Source organism: Myxocyprinus asiaticus, chromosome 26 (assembly GCF_019703515.2).
Source record: "Myxocyprinus asiaticus isolate MX2 ecotype Aquarium Trade chromosome 26, UBuf_Myxa_2, whole genome shotgun sequence".
NCBI classification, from domain to species: domain Eukaryota; kingdom Metazoa; phylum Chordata; class Actinopteri; order Cypriniformes; family Catostomidae; genus Myxocyprinus; species Myxocyprinus asiaticus.
In genome coordinates this window covers 31,618,952-31,638,181 of record NC_059369.1, presented here as the reverse complement: position 1 = coordinate 31,638,181, position 19,230 = coordinate 31,618,952, and the positions used below count along the sequence as shown (strand labels likewise).

At 36.2% G+C, this 19,230-nt stretch overlaps 1 protein-coding gene across 2 annotated transcripts in view; it reads right to left on the bottom strand.

Annotated features, from left to right (window-relative positions):
• Positions 1-19,230, bottom strand: part of LOC127416640 (1-phosphatidylinositol 4,5-bisphosphate phosphodiesterase eta-1-like) — a 129,323-nt gene that overhangs the window by 36,413 nt on the left and 73,680 nt on the right. For both annotated transcript variants that reach the window (XM_051656081.1, XM_051656082.1), the window contains exons 7-13: positions 17,564-17,657; positions 15,124-15,327; positions 14,865-14,985; positions 12,641-12,812; positions 7,060-7,167; positions 1,957-2,118; positions 309-371 (exon numbers count right to left, since the gene is read on the bottom strand). In XM_051656081.1, the coding sequence (XP_051512041.1) occupies positions 309-371; positions 1,957-2,118; positions 7,060-7,167; positions 12,641-12,812; positions 14,865-14,985; positions 15,124-15,327; positions 17,564-17,657 (924 nt within the window). The remainder of the gene's footprint in view (positions 1-308; positions 372-1,956; positions 2,119-7,059; positions 7,168-12,640; positions 12,813-14,864; positions 14,986-15,123; positions 15,328-17,563; positions 17,658-19,230) is intronic.

Here is a 19,230-nt window from a genome sequence, read left to right as displayed (position 1 = left end):
AAAACAAAGTGAATATTTGCCTGACATTGATTGGAGAGAGCACATTACCTATACCTAGACTACCTAGTCTCTTCCTCTTAGTTATTGTGAGTACATCCTGCTCCTACTATTCTGAGATCAGCAGTAGCCTCAGATACATGATCAGAATGAATGATGCCCTTATGATCTATTCCAAAGAGTTTGCAGACACATACACATAAAAGGACAGGAAATAGGATAGACCTGATTCCAAAGCAAAGACAGATAAGAGAGACACAGAGAGAGAGAAAGACAGAAAAAGACATTAAAAAAAGAGTCTTTAGTCTGACCTTGTGCTTGAGGTTGCTGATGAAGGACCGACTCTGAGATTTCTTCATGCCATCTTTGGAATTCTGGAAGACACACACACACACACATAAGGAAGCCATTATAATTTCACAGATATTAAGAATTACATTAAAGGGATAGTTCAATAAAAACTGAAACTTACTTTCTAAACCACTACAATCTTCTTCCTTGAAACACAGAAATTTTTTGCAGAATGTCTAATGGCTTTCAAGCTCCAAAAAGTACAAAAAGCACTTTAAAGGGGGGTCGCACACCAGACACGTCTTGCGGACGACATGGAGCATTCTAAAATTTGAAACAATAGTGTTCTATTAAGGTACGCACAACGCTGTTGATGCTCATCGTTAGTCGACGCAGCCCAGCAACGACTCCTTAGGCTGCTCAAATTTCTGCCATGCCAGGGAGCTCAACTTGCATAGAATTCCATTAAATTTTACCAAAAACATAATTAGATAATTTACCCTAGTCATCACTGGATGATATATTGTGTATATGTATCTTTCATATAGCCAACACAATGTATTTTCAGTTGTCTTTTTGTGGGTTGACTGCTTGAATGAAACCTATTCATAAAAATTTCATAATAAACGTCGCCATTTCTAATCGTACAGTTTGTACAGTTCCTGTCCAAGCCGTGACGCAGTGCTTCTCATCCGGTGTTCAACCACCTTAAGAGCGTCATAAAAAAGTCGATATGACAAACTCTATATTCTATATTCCATGTCTTGTGATGCAAAAGTCACAGTGTTGTCATTGTATGGAAACCAGCATTGTGAACATTCTGCAAAACATCTCTTTGGTGTTCTGAAAATCATGGGTTTGGAAAGACATAAGGGTCAGTAAATAATCACAGACATTTCATTTTGGGGTGAACTATTCTGTAAAGATGCATTTAATTCTAAACTATTCAAATGAGTATTCTAGGTCATGCATGGGCAGAGAGATGTTTTTACACGCGAACTTAATATGAGAGATGTTTTTACACATTAACTTAATAATTAGAGATGTTTTTAAACACGATTCATGAACTTAATATAATACTGACTTAAAATCATCTCCAGACAGACTCTTAATTTAAGCATTCTCTCCATGGGTCCACAAATATTATGCAGGAACACCAGAGGAGAGAGAAAATCCCTCCATGCACTACAAATGGCACATCAAAATGAATGTTTAGAGAGTGCAAAGTCTATTAATAGGGCAAGAAAAGAGGCGGAACGAATACTAATTAAGGGATGCTCTATATCCTCTCATGGATTGCAAGTCAAATGTGCGCATACTGATTAGGTATTCTAATTCTATTATTTTCTCAAATGTATTCTTTGTATCTCTCTTTCTTTCTTTCCTTCTTTCTTAAATAAATTTAATTGCATCTGAAGCAGCATATTCCATAAAAAGATGCGAAGCATAAATGTATTTACCCATGAACCATGACTGACACACTATGACAATAACTGGGAAGTTGACTGATGATTCTCATCCTGATTCACTGATTGTCACGACAACAACAAAATTAATAAGAAAACTATGATGCAGCAGTTCTTTACTAGGGGGTGAGGCAGCTTAGAACTGGCATATTTTACACAGAGCAAGTCGGTAAAGTAAAGATACAGAGAGAGTGTATGCTACCTTGCGCAGGTTTCTTTGCAAGCCCTCGTGGGTTGCACGGAGAAGCGCTCTGATGGAGAAGCTGTCAGTGTCCTCTTTGTCCCCGATCTGAGACTCTTTCATCAGAGAGTCGAGTTTCTCCCTCATGTGCGATTCCACCTGGTGCTGACTCGGCCCATTTGACTGAAATGTAGACAGTGAAAAAGAGAAGAGTTTGGTGTCAAAATCAGCAACTCATTATGAAAGAGACTACACGAAAATTCCTATAACATCCAAGATGAAAACTTAATCTAAATCTAGCAAAACTTCAACTGCAGGCTCCTAGTGCTTTCACACTGACAGCGTTTCTTCTGCGTTACAGAGCTGCTTCTCAATCCAGTAAATTAAGACATTTCTGGGTTACTACATTAAGAATTTCTTTTAACAATGGTCATAAATTATAAAATGGTTATTTTGAGTAAGCTATTGGGAACTAATACAAATTTGAATGTCACTAAATCAAAATTATATTTACAGTACATCCTAATGGTAATTTGTCTATACAGAATGGAACCCAAAACTCAAATTGTAGCTATAGACTGCTTAATTTTCTGAATTCAGTCAGATTTACAAAAAAGGTGGTGTTTGTGTGCCTGTCACAGCATGTGTAACTCACAACAAACCCAACAGATGTCTTTTTTTCAAACAATAGGTAAGTAGTTTGCTACATTACATCTTGTTGCGGCATAAAGGCATATATTGCAAAGGATTGTGCTGATAACAAGTTTGTAGAGCATGTTTTCTATAATGAGTTCAGAACAGTATGCTCATATATAAACTTTACTTCAGCTACGCTTCAGTTACGCTGAGCAGCGCTGCAACTGTAACCTTTTAATATGTGTGTAGAAATAGACTGTGTTGTGTTCGTCTCTCTCTCTCTCTCTCTCTCTCTCTCTCTCTCTCTCTCTCTCTCTCTCCCTCCCTCCCTCCCTCCCTCCCTCTCACATTATTTCAATTTGACTATAAATCAAAGCCTGGCACACGGATCTGAGAGAACAATAAAGGAATCAAAGTATTATTAAAGGCCATTGTGTAACAAAAAGGGGTTAATTTCTTTTATTTTTTTATTATTTATTTCATTTTTTGAACAGATGGATATAAAATTCCCCATCAGAAGAAAAAAATTAAAACAGCCATAAAAGAGATATCACATTTATTGCATTTTCTGACACATCTAAGTAGCCATGAAATGAGATGACACATTAAAACCTTTAATTGGCTCTCCGCAATGACTTCTCTGAGTGGATCATTAGACATTAATTGCTCCTAACAAAACAACAAGAATATTTTGCACGGATACATTAAAATGCTATTAGAGCATTCTTCATTCATCAACAACAACAAAAAACACACAGTACTTAACTAGGAAATCAGTTTGTTGTTGTTAAACATTTAGAAAAATAAATGAACATATTAAATATTGATTTCAGCATCAAAACATGATAGTGTGACAAAACTCTTTTGGACTGATTTAAAGGGGGTTCTGCTAATGGCAGTGCTGCTTGATGGATCTCTTGGCAAATGGCCATGTTGTATTGTTGCCTATTTAGAGGTGTTTCCACACAAACAGAGGCTCGCTGGGGGTTTGGGCTGTAACTGATCAGCTTTTAGAGTATAACACCAACAGCTCACTGTGAGCCAGAACAGTGTGGGGAGGCAGCCAGACAAAATACTGGCTCCGTCAAAAGTGAGAGATTGTCCAAAAAGGAGGAGAGAGTAAGAGAGAAAAGAGAGATGCAGAGGAAGTGATAATGCTTGAAAAGAAGGTGGCGTGGCAGCACATGGGAGAAAGCACAACATTCTGTAGCATGAGAAAAGTAAAATAAATTACAGTAGGTGGTTTTGACATTGTGGTTTGGTTCTGGTCAGATGACATTTACACTCCGGTTTGGCAATGATTGCAAATGTGAACGCAACATGATCTTCATTAATATTTTTAGATATTTGTATATAAAGTGTGTTTTTTGCACATGCATGAATGCAACGTATAGATGGCTTCTAAAATGTAAAGCCTTTTACATATGTAAAACTTTAGAGTTTTGGATCATAAAGAACTTCATTTAGGTTCATAGTATATTGAAAACATGGGGTTTTATATCATTATTGGTTTATTTTATTGTATTTCAAATAAATTAGATTAAAATAAATGATTAAAAATCAAATTAAAAATATAAATATTATTATTTTTTTTTAATTATACCATCATTGTGTGTGTGTGTGTGTGTGTGTGTGTGTGTGTGTGTGTGTGTGTGTGTGTGTGTGTGTGTGTTTGACCAATATGGTTTTTTCAATGGACAATGCTAAAACGGAAATCTCGAGAGTGGCTGATGGCTGATTTAATACTGATATACAGGTGCATCTCAATAAATTAGAATGTCGTGGAAAAGTTCATTTATTTCAGTAATTCAACTCAAATTGTGAAACTCGTGTATTAAATAAATTCAATGCACACAGACTGAAGTAGTTTAAGTCTTTGGTTCTTTTAATTGTGATGATTTTGGCTCACATTTAACAAAAACCCACCAATTCACTATCTCAAAAAATTAGAATATGGTGACATGCCAATCAGCTAATCAACTCAAAACACCTGCAAAGGTTTCCTGAGCCTTCAAAATGGTCTCTCAGTTTGGTTCACTAGGCTACACAATCATGGGGAAGACTGCTGATCTGACAGTTGTCCAGAAGACAATCATTGACACCCTTCACAAGGAGGGTAAGCCACAAACATTCATTGCCAAAGAAGCTGGCTGTTCACAGAGTGTTGTATCCAAGCATGTTAACAGAAAGTTGAGTGGAAGGAAAAAGTGTGGAAGAAAAAGATGCACAACCAACCGAGAGAACCGCAGCCTTATGAGGATTGTCAAGCAAAATCGATTCAAGAATTTGGGTGAACTTCACAAGGAATGGACTGAGGCTGGGGTCAAGGCATCAAGAGCCCATTCCTTGGACGTGTCAAGGAATTTGGCTACAGTTGTCATATTCCTCTTGTTAAGCCACTCCTGAACCACAGACAACGTCAGAGGCATCTTACCTGGCCTAAGGAGAAGAAGAACTGGACTGTTGCCCAGTGGTCCAAAGTCCTCTTTTCAGATGAGAGCAAGTTTTGTATTTCATTTGGAAACCAAGGTCCTAGAGTCTGGAGGAAGGGTGGAGAAGCTCATAGCACAAGTTGCTTGAAGTCCAGTGTTAAGTTTCCACAGTCTCTGATGATTTGGGGTGCAATGTCATCTACTGGTGTTGGTCCATTGTGTTTTTTGAAAACCAAAGTCACTGCACCCGTTTACCAAGAAATTTTGGAGCACTTTTGAAGCAATTTTTTGCTTCCTTCTGCTGACCAGCTTTTTAAAGATGCTGATTTCATTTTCCAGCAGGATTTGGCACCTGCCCACACTGCCAAAAGCACCAAAAGTCGGTTAAATGACCATGGTGTTGGTGTGCTTGACTGGCCAGCAAACTCACCAGACCTGAACCCCATAGAGAATCTATGGGGTATTGTCAAGAGGAAAATGAGAAACAAGAGACCATAAAATGCAGATGAGCTGAAGGCCACTGTCAAAGAAACCTGGGCTTCCATACCACCTCAGCAGTGCCACAAACTGATCACCTCCATGCCACGCTGAATTGAGGCAGTAATTAAAGCAAAAGGAGCCCCTACCAAGTATTGAGTACATATACAGTAAATGAACATACTTTCCAGAAGGCCAACAATTCACTAAAAATTTTTTTTTATTGGTCTTATGATGTATTCTAATTTTTTGAGATAGTGAATTGGTGGGTTTTTGTTAAATGTGAGCCAAAATCATCACAATTAAAAGAACCAAAGACTTAAACTACTTCAGTCTGTGTGCATTGAATTTATTTAATACACGAGTTTCACAATTTGAGTTGAATTACTGAAATAAATGAACTTTTCCACGACATTCTAATTTATTGAGATGCACCTGTAGATGTGATACAATAAAATGATAGCAAATGAATCATACTCAAGATTGCAGAAATTACAGTTAGTTTTACTATTTTACACAATAATTACTCAGAAACATTAGATGATATTAATAATAAATGTTTTAAATGCAACATAGAATTTGTGTGTGTGTATATATATATATATATATATATATATATATATATATACCTTTGTAATGTGTCTGCCCAGAGGCATTACACTGATGGACACACCACAAACACACACAACAGCACTTCCTTGAAATTATGGATATGGAGAAAGGAACTCTTAATGCTACAAAAAAGCCTAGATAGAACCTGTGAAAGGTGCGTTTAAATGACCACAGAAGCACGTCAAGTCTTAACTATCACCAAAACATAGAATGAGACATTTTTGTCTGCAAGCATGGAGTTCAAAGCGGCGTTTAACGCTGGCGTTGACACTCTGACACGAATCATGAATGCAACTTCGTGGTTGGTGTAGGAAAGATGATAGCCACAGTCTACCGGCTGATTAATATTGTGGAGGATGAGAGTTTAAGAGATTTAATGCCCATTGTAATGAATAATGAATAGATAGATAGATAGATAGATAGATAGATCAATAGATCGATAGACAGATAGACAGATAGACAGATAGATAGATAGATAGATAGATAGATAGATAGACAGGCAGATATCTGAAAACTACATGCTGGACATTTTGTGGTGCTGTATACAATTATTAATTGTTTTGACAGCATTGAACTTAGTTTCACGAAATATGCCTGATCAAAAATGTTTTCTACATGTCAAGGAATAAACAGGCATAATTAGTCTATTTCTTAGTCTAATTTAGTAATTATTTATGTTTTGTCATAAAACTTGTATTTAATTAATTAAATTCTTCTGTTGTGTGACTGTGCTGAATTTCTTTTAATTGCGGTGAATTCCTCTTCCTATCATTCCAATTCCAATTCCACTCAACATCCAGTGGGACATCTCCAATTAAATTCAAGTTCTAACTAATGAACTGAATGGGAGCCAATTCTTAAATTCTGCATTTTTCCCATCGCTGATTGGTGTGTGTATGTGTGTGTGTGTGTGTGTGTGTGTGTGTGTGTGTGTGTGTGTGTGTGTGTGTGTGCATTACACTCTTACCGTGCTATTCTTCAGCTTGAAGTCATCTTCAATCTCATCAGCACTGTCATCATCAGACACCTCACCCTCTTCAGCATCTGCAGAAAGGTACGAAGGAAGCCGCTTCCCCTACAGACAGAGGAAGAGATGGAGGGATGAATGCTTTCACAATCAGAATGAATGTATCCTTCTTTACGGTGTGTTTCAGCTAATTTTGATGCAAATCAAATAATAAACAAACATCATTACTGTTCGCTGAAATACGGAAAACAACCCCATTACTGAGTGTCAGATGGTGTTTCACCACTGTTGAAACTATTGACATCACCTTACATCCTCTGTGTGTTGACACAGCAACTCAGATATTGATACAAGAATTCAATCCATAATAATGGCTGCTGGCCAGAGACAGCTCAAGTGTTGAATGCAGACATAAGGCCTATAAAGTTAGGTTTTGTCTATACAAACGTTGCATGTACTTTCCACTGGTACACTTAGATTTTTTATTACCTTTCTTAATGCATTATAAGCCCAACCCCATGGTTTTTTGTAGTGATAATTGTTAGATATATAAGATAGAATTGTTACAGCATTTAACTTAACGGGATAGTTCACCCAAAAAGGAATATTCTCTCATCATTTACTCACCCTCATGCCATCCCAGATGTATATGAATTTCTTTCTTCAGCTGAACACAAATGAAGATTTTTAGAAGAATATATCATCCCTGTTGGTCCATAAAATGCAAGTGAATGGTGGTCAGAACTTTGAAGCTCCAAAAATGACATAAAGGCAGCATAAATGTAATCCATACGACTCCAGTGGTTAAATCCATGATTCAGAAGCCATCTGATAGGTGTGGGCGAAAAACGGATCAATATTTAAGTACTTTTTTCCTATAAATTCTCCTCCATGCCCAGAAGGTGGTGAAATGCACGAAGAATGTGAATTGCTAAAAACATAAAAAAATAAGTGAAAGTGGAGATTTAAAAAAAAAAAAAAAGACTTAAATATTAATCTGTCATATCGCTTCTGAATCATGGATTTAAACACTGGAGTTATAAAGATGACTTTTATGCTGCCTTTATATGCTTTTTTGGCCTTCAAAGTTCTGGTCACCAGCCACTCTCATTGAATGGACCTACAGAGCTGAGATATTTTTTCAAAAAAATCTTTGTGTTCTGCAGAAAAAAGAAAGACATACACATATGAGGGTGAGTAAATGATGAGAACATTTTCATTTTTAGGTGAACTATCCCTTTAAGATAGCATGAAAAGTAGGTTGTTTTAAATTATGATTTTGGCCTATCATGCATCAGAGGTCTTAACTTCCTCTACTGTATCCAACAAATAAAACCATACAACATCATAATACTAATACAAATCCTAAATTATACTCAATTCATTGAAGTGAAATTATTTTTTTTATAATTAACATATTTTAATGACCAATGTTTTCCAAATAAAAGCTAATATTATTTTCTTTAATCTATGGGAAATTTATGTTTAACATTAACAATACTTTAATTTGGTCCAAAACTCACTAACCCCGCCTGAATGATTCAGTTTAAATTCAGACTAAATCAGCAACACAGTTATCCTTAGAGGTGTAGTATTTTTTACTTTAATTATTATTATTATTATTATTTTTTTTTTTGTATGTTGATTTAATACAAACACAATGTTTTGTTGTTGTTGTTGTTGTTGTTGTTGTTGTTGTTGTTGTTGTAAAAAAATAAAAAAATAAAACAAAAATAATAATTACAAAATTTCCCAAATTATCCCAAATTGTTTAACTATATTTAAATTTAAGCAAAATTTGCAAACTTCATATGACATTGACATTTTTTGTAGGTTTAGCATCTGGCTTGTCTGACATTTTGCTAAAAAAGAAAATAAATGTTTTCTAAAAGATTCACACACTAATTTGTCAACATTTGTGAACTTTTGTGGAAAGTGCCAGCAGTGTCATGTTTTGCCTGTGCTTGTTTCAATAACCCTGTCATTCAACTCCCAATGAGAGACAAGCCTCATTTTCACCTGTTGTTCAGCACTTCAGACAATTTACTGTGACAAGAGACCATCATTTGGCAAGAAGCCAATAACCCACCGCTCGCTGCATATCTTTGCCCAAGGATAAACAATGTCTACTTGAGCACTTCGACACTTGAGAGCATTGAGACCTGTTTAAGGGTCATTAAACCTAAAACTCCATGCACAGCTTCTCATCTTCTTGTCTGTATCTTTCTCATTCACAAACACACACACACACACACACACACACACAACCTTTAGAAATAAGAGTGGAGGGACAAAACGAAAGGAAAATCAATACTGCGCTTTTGACCTAAAGAGTGTGCACAGAACGAGTGCCCTTGTCCAGTGAGATGAGCTGACATTGTGACATGTTTTGAGTGTGTGTGTTGGTGGACGGCTCTCTGAATGTGTATTGAAAGGAGACAGGTCTTCCAGCACAGGGGATTTACTGAAGAGTGCTCCAATCACAAGGGGTTTGAGAGTGTGGCATAATTTTTTTGCTCAACTTGGACAGTCCTGTCGAGTATCAGGCTGGGAGTGCCATCTGTCTTGACCTGCTTTACTAATGCCAAGCTCCTTGCTGGCACAGTGACGTATGTGTACACACCTTGAGCAACACCCATGTCTCTCTTCACAGACCATCTGTCACTGACTGTCTGGTCACAGTCACACACTTAAAGGAATAGTTCATCCAGACATGAAAATTTAGTCATCATTTAATAACCATCATGTTGTTTGAAACCCGTGTGACTTTCTTTTTTTCCCTTAGGACACAAAATTAGATATTCTGAAGAATCTACAAGCTGCTCTTTTCTGTAGAATGAGTTAATATTTTATATGTTCATATTGATTATAAAAATAAACGTTCCAAATGGGGTTATTGCAGCAATGCCATAGAAGAATCATTTTTGGTTCTCCATAGAACCTTTCAGTGAACGGATCTTAAAAGAACAAACTATTTATAGTCTAAAGAACGTTTTTCCACTACAAAGAACATTATGTGTAGTGAGAAGGTTCCATGGTTTTTAAATGTTCTTCATAGAACCATTAAGGACAAATGAACACCATAAATGACTTATAGACAATAGCTTTGAGAAACAGATCAAAATTTAAGTTGCTATTCATGCACACATTCAAATCGGCTGGTGTCGTTGACTTAAACATAGTGTGAAGTGTCTTATTGTGCCAAATGTGAAAATGCACATGCGTGAGTGACAGGAAAATATTTTTTGTGAATAATGACTTAAATTTCTGTCTGTCTGCCTCTCAAACAAAGCTATCATAAGTTTTGCAATCTCTTGCAACAGTAGCGCACAAGTTGTATGAACTACGTTTATGATGCATTTTTGTCCTTTTGCCGTTCTTTGAAATTTCCTGGTCACAATATGATTTCCTTCTGTGGAAAAGAGCAGCTGGGAGATTCATGTTCCACGGAAGAAAGAAAGTCATATGAGTTTAGAACAAAATAAGGGTGAGTAAATGATGGAATTTTCTTTTTTTCAGTAAACTATTTTTGTCCTCTTGCAATCAGTTTTCTTCTCCCTGTATCTCTTTCTTATTCGCTCTTAATCATTTCTATCAGAAAAGACTCAGGATGATTGGAAATAATACCAACGTAGAGATATTTAGATAATTTGGCGTAAGCCCCGTCCTATGGTTCAGCGCTCAGATACTTGTTCGAACCATCAGATCCTGCTGGAAGGCGCTGACAGCAGAGGAGAGGAGCTTACCCTTACTCAGGACGGGAGCTAAACAGGTGCAAATGGGGTGGAGGGGGGTGAAAGCAATGGAGGCATACAAACAATGAAAGCTGTGCAGAGCTTATGAAGGAGAGGCTGTATTGTGATTGGATGAGATGTCCGAATTGAATGAATGCGTAAGGATCCAGAGTCTTCCTGCTAGAACTATACTTACGCTTCCATTTATTTTTTCACACACTCCTTTATTCTGATGTTTAGGTGAAATGCTACATTAGTTGGAGCACTTAATGAAAACAAATGATAGTAACACTTTAGTTTAGGGATCGGAAATTAGACAGTAATTAATGACTAATTATTAGACTTGTAAGGGACTAGTTATGGACTTGTTATAAGGTATTTATAAGGCCTATGTTTGTTGATTTCTTACTCTTGCCTAATAGCCTCTTTACATTTTAAATTTTTTTCCTAACAATTAACTTATTAGGTAAAAACAAAAGATACCAATAACTAATAAGGTGCTAAATACATCCTCTATAGGTTCTCATTACACTTTGTGAATGTGCAACGTATACGTATAAATAAATATAGAAGGCAGAAACTTTTGATGCTCAGTGTAAATAGCAACAAAAAGCATCCTCTTTGTACTAATGGCAAATAGTGTTAGATGCTATTTGCAGCCCTAATTAAATACTACCATACAGTATAGGGGCATCACTGCTGCATGTTTATTGTGTTTATTTAGAGTCCCACAAACACCCTACACCAACCCCTATCCCTAAACCTAACCCTAACCTTCCCTGCTTTGTTGAAATACAATATGCATTCTACATGTATTTCATACTTATAAGCAGAAGATTCACACAGAGTACTGAGAACCTATAAAGAATGTTTGCTTTGTTTTTTTTTTTTTTTTTTTTTTTTGTTTGTTTTTTTGCATCATATTAGCTATTGATATGTTTTGTTTTTAGCTAAGAAATTGATTGTTATGACAAAAGTAAATATAAAGGGGCTATAAAGCAATAATAAGAAATAATCCAAAAAAGGCTTAATAAATACTTTTTAATGCCAAACAAGTCCGTAACTACTCACTTACATGTGTAATTATTAGTCATGAATTACTGTCAAATTTCTGATCCTTAAACTGTTGTGTTATCCAAATGATCACATTCAGTCTTCTCTGGAAGAAGTTTAGTCAAAGGTGTTCAATGAACTGCAGAGATCAATGCAAGAGTTAATGGAATTAATGCATGTGTGTGTGTGTGTGTGGGGGGGGGGTGTGTGTGTGTGTGTGTGTGTGTGTGTGTGTGTGTGTGTGTGTCTATCACAAATTGCTAGACTATGACAGACAGCCCCCACTCCATCATTTCTCTATTGCCAGCTCAAATCTTATACCTCAAGCCCATTGCTCACTAACTAATGTAACACTCATTCTGTCTGTCCCATTTCGTTCCATTTTTTCTACCAGAAAGTGAATTTCATCCTTGGTCAGTCCTTCAGTGCCGAGACCAATGTTACACATGGGTCCATGTGTGCAATCTGGTGCTGCTCAGTCCATTACATTTTATGATCAATAGTGTACACAGAAGACCCTGCTGAAAAGACAAACATGTGTCATATTTTGGATGCTGATCAACTTAACTGGGATAGAAGAAAGTATTTTAACATCCAAAAAAATGACACACTTCAGCTTTAAGCTCAGCAAGGAAGCAAGAAAAAGACAGAGAAAATACTGTATAGTGAGAAAACAAAACAAAACTGTTGTTTGAAATGGGGATTTGAGGCATGGTAAACAGCAGGTTCAGAAGTAAAGTTGAACTTGGTGTCAGCTGAAATGGAGAGAAGGTTGCATTTGGTTCACGTTGTACCTTTATGAGTATCTTGCCCTTAAGGCTGTTCGGGCTGGGAAGCTGCTTGGGGTCTTTGTTCAGGGCCTCCACCACATCCAGCTTGTCCCTGAAGATCTCTTTCAGATGCTGTGCTATCTTCTTCTGCTGCTGAATGCTGCAGTGATTCTCTATGGACAGGATCACTGGGAACCTGACACCGCAGGAGAGAAGAGAGAGAGAGAATGGGTGAGGGAGACAGTCATCATAAACCAGGGTAGAGCTAGAACAGTCAGCAGCTGCTCTCTGCCTCCAGAGTCTTCCCCAGACATTAACCTAGATCTCTTTTGTTATCTCATTGTTCCCTTTTTCCTAACTGTCTTCCTCTTTTTTGACTGTCACTCTTGCCATCGCTCTCTTTTTACTTTCTTTCCCTTGGTGCTTTCCGTCTCTCTCAGAATCTGTTTTACCAAATATATGACCACAGACACACACAAATCATACTTGACTATGTTTTCTCTATTTTTGCTTATTTTGAAAAATGTGAAGACTGCATCAAGGTGAGCTAGGGCATATGTCAAGATCTTCAGTGAAAAATGGCATATATTTCTGTCTTTTCCCCTTATAAAACTATTGTATGACTTCAGAAGACTTGGAATATGGTTTATCAGTCATATGGAGCATAAATATGATACTTTCATGTTGCTTTTGCCTCCTTTTTGAATAGTGAAAGCTCCAGTCCCTACAATTGCATGGAAAAGTACAACTTTCTTCTTTTGTGCTCCACAAAGGATAGAAAATAACACTGGTTTGTAATTAAATGAGGGTTGCAAATTTATTTTCACTTTTGGGAGAACTTTTCCTTTCACTGCAACCTTACAACCTAAGAAAAACATAAAATGTTTTATTTTGATGAAGCTGCTGATGGCTTTACATTTTATGTAAGGTGTACAAGGAAAAGATTGAAAAGAATAAAAATAAAAATGGTGTTTTGCTCTTTGGAAAATGACAAAATTATATGTTTTCAGACAAAAGCAATACCTGAATGTCAGGGCTGTTTGAGAGTAAAGGAAACCCTCTGGGCTTAAAAAGCCCTACACTATGAGTGACATTCCTCTCACACACAAATGCACACACATACACACACTATGAAGCAAAATGCATGAGAGTGGGAACCAGAAAAAGAGATAAAGATGCCTTATAGGGCTACAGTGTTGCCTCAGCAGGTGTCATGGGAAAATGTGAATGAAATTTGCATGTGATGTGCATGTGCTAACAAGCTCATTTTCTCCATTATGGTGAGCCATTAGCTGAAACAGGTGGCTGTCTAATGATAAAACATCATTCAAAACACACAGGTTGCATTCTAGCAGCTATCACAGAGTCTACACACCTCCAGGTCTTGGTACAGAAAGTTCCCTTCAATTATTGATGTACTTATCCTCCCTGTGAAATATAAAACAATTTTCCATAACAAATTTAATAGAATCTTTATGTCACCTGCACCATCCTGGGTATCTTATCTGGTAATCATAAAATGATGAAGGCAAAGCAAAAGGGTCTACAAGTCATTTTGACTTGTTTTTGAGATAACAAAGCTCTATTACACATTAAAAACATCCAGTGGCTGAAACATGGATTATTCTTTTTTAAGAGTACACCAAGTCATTTTTTGTTAACTTCTATGTTCGGAATAGAATACTTGTGTACTGTATATTAAATACTCTATGGCTACTATATTTAGAAAATATTATCTGTAACGGTATGAAATATAGATCAATAAATGTTTCAAGTGATAGTGTATGGCATTATTATTACATAATCTCACCATGTTGCATGTTTAATTCATCAAGTGGACCCTAGTTATCATCTCTGAAATACAGTAAATAGTTAATTTCCAATTTTAATCCAAGTTGTTTTGTTTTTTTTACTTTTTTGCAGTATAATCAAAACAAGATTCTAAAAATTAAGGCTGATGCTATTTATGATTATATTCATTTGTAACATAGGAAAGGGAAGGAAGAGTGACTTACATAGTTGTAAACAGTATTCACTGCAGCATGATCTGTTGCATACAGCACATTTGTATTAATTCATCCCATAATTAATTTATTCTGCAAAGAAAGTGTCCATTACAGTAATAGGGGGTTTACTGAGATAAAGGGAGTAGAAATAGTCAGATGACCTCAACATGCTGGCCACCATGAATGGGAACCACACTTATGTAGAATATGTAAGAGAAAATGAACACACTCTAAGTACGTACTCATTGTTTACAAAGGCATATTTGTTGATGGTCTCAATGACAGATTTAAAGGTGATCTTAGAGGTGAGAGTGTAGCCGTGCTGGACCATGGGCTCCCCGTCTGGACCGTCCCAACAGTCCACTGAAAAACGCACAGAAATCAGAGCTGGGGTTGCACACAGGGCTCAAAATATAACAAGAAATGTACATAATTTTATTCATTTACTACCAGAAATGGTTGGATCAAGGGACAGATATAAAACCATAAGTGATGTCTTACCCTCCACACAGCGGCAGCCGGCCTGCAGCACCCAGGCATACATGTCCGTCTTGGAGTGGGACAGCAGCTGGTCTCCGGTCAGATAGGTGTTGTGGGAAGATGCTATGAAATAGTTACACAGAGGCTGATCCATGTCCTGATTAACCTCGTTGTGTTGAGGGTTGAACACATCACAGACAGGGCTGCGCATGTAGTTGGTGAAGCCTATGGTGGGAAGAGACAGAACAAATTGGCAATGGTTCATAGTATTTGACTTTATTATATTACTGTATCTACCATATTATATGTTGCTACAAATTTAAAACAAAGCAAAATCCAACAAAAATACAAGCACAATGTCTTTTCAAAGCTCGAAAATCAGTTAACACAATGAGGAACAATGCACAAAACATTTTGAATGATGTGAAAATATTCCTTGGATCAAACAGGCGACATCATGTAAAGCCATAAAATAATATATTCATACAAACTTGAGGATAGATAGATCGACAGACAGACAGATGATAGATAGATAGACAGACAGACAGACAGACAGACGATGATAGACAGACAGACAGACAGACAGACAGATAAGATAGATAGATAGATAGATAGATAGATAGATAGATAGATAGATAGATAGATAGATAGACAGATAGATAGATAGATCTCACACTCATGTCTGTATAGAAGATTATTAGGGGTCACACCGAGCAGGCAGGGTCAATCAGTTCCATTGGCTTTGCTTTTGTAGGAAGTCGAGCTGAACTGAGCTCCTGTGTCTTATTTAGCTTAGGGGAAGAGAGATTGGCCAGTGCCTCACTGTGAGTGCACAGTGCTCATGGACCAAATCAACAAATGCTTCAAAAAGAACAGATCAAGTTTTACGACTCACATAAACACAAACACATATAAACTTTAAAATCCAGCAGAACAGCCTGTTCTTCAGCTAGACTACCTGCCACTTTGTAAAATTTAAATGTTAAAACACTGTATAATATATTGGATGTTCCAGCAAATAAAGGAAAGCACCAAAAGAGAGTTTAATCAGATGGACTCACACACTCCACATATTTTGCAGGGTAGGTCATTAATGATATTGAAGTAATAAGGGATCATGTCCATGAACTAACAAAGAATCATTTTTGCTAGCATTTATTAACCTTGGTTAAGATTTTACAGTATGTTAAAGGAATATTCTAAGTCCAATACAAGTTAAGCTGAATCGACAGCATATGTGGCATAATGTTGATTACCACAAAAATAAATTTAGATTTTTCTTTAAAAAAAAGAGAAGGAAAAAAAAGAAGAAAAAAATTAAGGTAAAAATCACTTACAATGGAAGTGAATGGGGCCAGTGTTTGGAGGGTATAAAGGCAGAAATGTGAAGTTAATAATTTTATAAAAGTAATTACATTAATTCTTCTGTTAAATCCTGTGTGTTATTTTTATGGTTGCTTTAGGGTTTTAGGGTTTACAGCGTTACATCGTCATGGCAACCAAGCTGTAAAATTGGATATAACTTTACACAAAAAAGGTTAGTAAGTGATTTTATGACACAAAAATCATGTTAACCCACATATTGTTTATACCTTGTGGCCATACTTTTGAAACAGTGAGTATTTTCATGTTTATGGATTGGCCCCATTCACTTCCATTTCAAGTCACTCACACAATAACCCTGAATTTTTCTTTCTTTTCTTTTTTTTTTTTTTTAAGAAAAGGAGGGACAAGTGGAATATTCCTTTACTGTTGTTCATTCATTGAGAACATTTTAACCTAAAAAAAAGTGCTTCATGTGATGGCATATTAAGTAACTGGTTTGATTTAAGTCATAAATATTATTTAACTTCAGCATTAGGTTACACCAACAAAACAAATTTTAAGGGTTAGGTTTTACAAGTAACCACTTTTTACAGTAATGCTACAGTAGTTCATCTTAGTTCATAATACATTAACTAATGTTACCATATATAACTTTAAATGTCCAAAATATATTAGTATATGTGGAGATGTATTGTTCATTTTAGTTCATAACTATTCACTATAACTGTTAATTATTGCATTAAATAATGTTAACAACATTATTGTGAATCATTATTAAAAAAATTTTTTTTAAAAAGAGTCAACTTGCTTTTAACACAGTTCCTTTAGTCTTCTAGCTAACCTCTGTTCACTTGGTGCTGTTTAATAAGTTCAGGATCAACAATGCCTTTCATAACCTCTATTTATGTTGATTTTGTGCTTTTCTAAGATTAGCTTTGGCCTTAAATGAAAATGGGTAAATTTAACCTGTCATGGTTATTACATAGTTAAATTGATTTTTACTAAACACATGAGCAAGGATAGTTTAGGCCTTATTTTTCAGACATTCTGTCAGGTATTCTGAGAAAAAAGTAGGAAACCATTAAGGGAAAGAAAGGAAGAGTGGAGCTAAATAAAGGAGCAAGACAGTTCTCACCATCAATTCCAAGAACTCCTTTCTGCTTGTTCTCCTCAGAGACTTCAAACTTGTTGATTATGTCCAGACAGTACTCTAGGGACACATTGGACATCTGCAAAGAGGCAGAGAAGCAATTAATAGAGCGGGTCAGCATCATGTCACTCTTTCAGATAGGATCCATGTCAATCATTTGGTCTCAGAGGGTATCCTCCTCTTAAACTAAGATCACACAAAAAAAAAAAAAAAAAAAGACATTCTACCACTAAATGACTTCATCCTTCTGTTTTGTCTGTACACTTTCCCTCTTTTCACTACTTCCCCCAGGGCTTCATGGCCCATGTGTGGGCAGAGCGAGAGGGAGGACGGGCACAGGCTTTTTTAGCATCACACTGGGGCTGTTCATAACTTCAGCTGGAAAGTCATTAAAATGGTTGATAGAGAGCCAGAGCCTTCCAGTCTTGGATTCCTAAAGAATGTCTAAGAGCTCAGGCAGATTTTGAGATGAAATAGGCAAAAAGGGCTTATAAAAAAGGAAGAAATGCATGACAAAGTGAAAAGTTTTAGGAGGTTTGTAAATGAAAATGATGAATAAATGAATAAATTATAAAGAATGAATATGAATAAAGAACATGATTCAACATAAAGGATTGTTTTCTAATGGCCTGGCTGAACTAGTAGTTCAGATTTGAACATTTTCACTGGTCACACCACAATTATTTTTAGCAACATGTTGTATATGTGTCAGATTATCTATTTTAATGTTAAAGTTCACACACACACACACACACACACACACACACACACACACACACAAACAATTTACAACAAATTATTTATTTATTATAATAATGTATAACTTAATTAATTTATAATCTTTATTTATTATAGTATATATATATACACACTTTTGCTGGAAAGCGATAGCATACAGTGCAAAATATTACTGATTTGTTTATCATTTTCAGCCCATTCTAACAGATACTTCCAACAATATCACAAATTATTCGACAAAAACTCATCTTTATTAGACAATGTTCTATATATTACAGAAGACAATTTTTTTTTTAACATGATCGATTAAGACATAAACAAGATCAATGAACGCAAGACATGATAATGAAGCACTGGCCTGACAGGGCATGTGACAGTTCCATTAACTGACCCAAATCTTTCACGCACAGGCCCAGGACCAGGACCATTGGGCCATACTTATTTTTGAGCCCAGAAGAACCAAAATGGCGATATAGTGAAGAAAAGGACCAAAACAAAAATGTAATGAAGGGGGTTAAAAACTGATAGGATAGGGCAATATGCATGATCTCAGAAGCTAAGGACGTGAGTATGAAAGACATCAGAGGCAGTTACGGAACATCAGACAGGACGCCTCTGATGGGATTTACATTTAAAACACACTACACAAAAGCACAGGGAGAGAGTTTCTGTAATAATCGTGTATGTTCAAAAAAGCATGAAAACATCCAGCACAAGCATGGCCATTGGTTCATAAGTGTACTACCAGCCCATAACATGGATTGGATTCTAGCATCACTTCTGAATGAGAATGTTAGGATCAATATAAATACTACATATAAATATGGTTAGATGGAGAGAATGAGGATGGGGCAACTTCGATGACAAAATGTACATTTTGGGGTAAACTATCCCTGTGTTTTGGGAACTAGCAT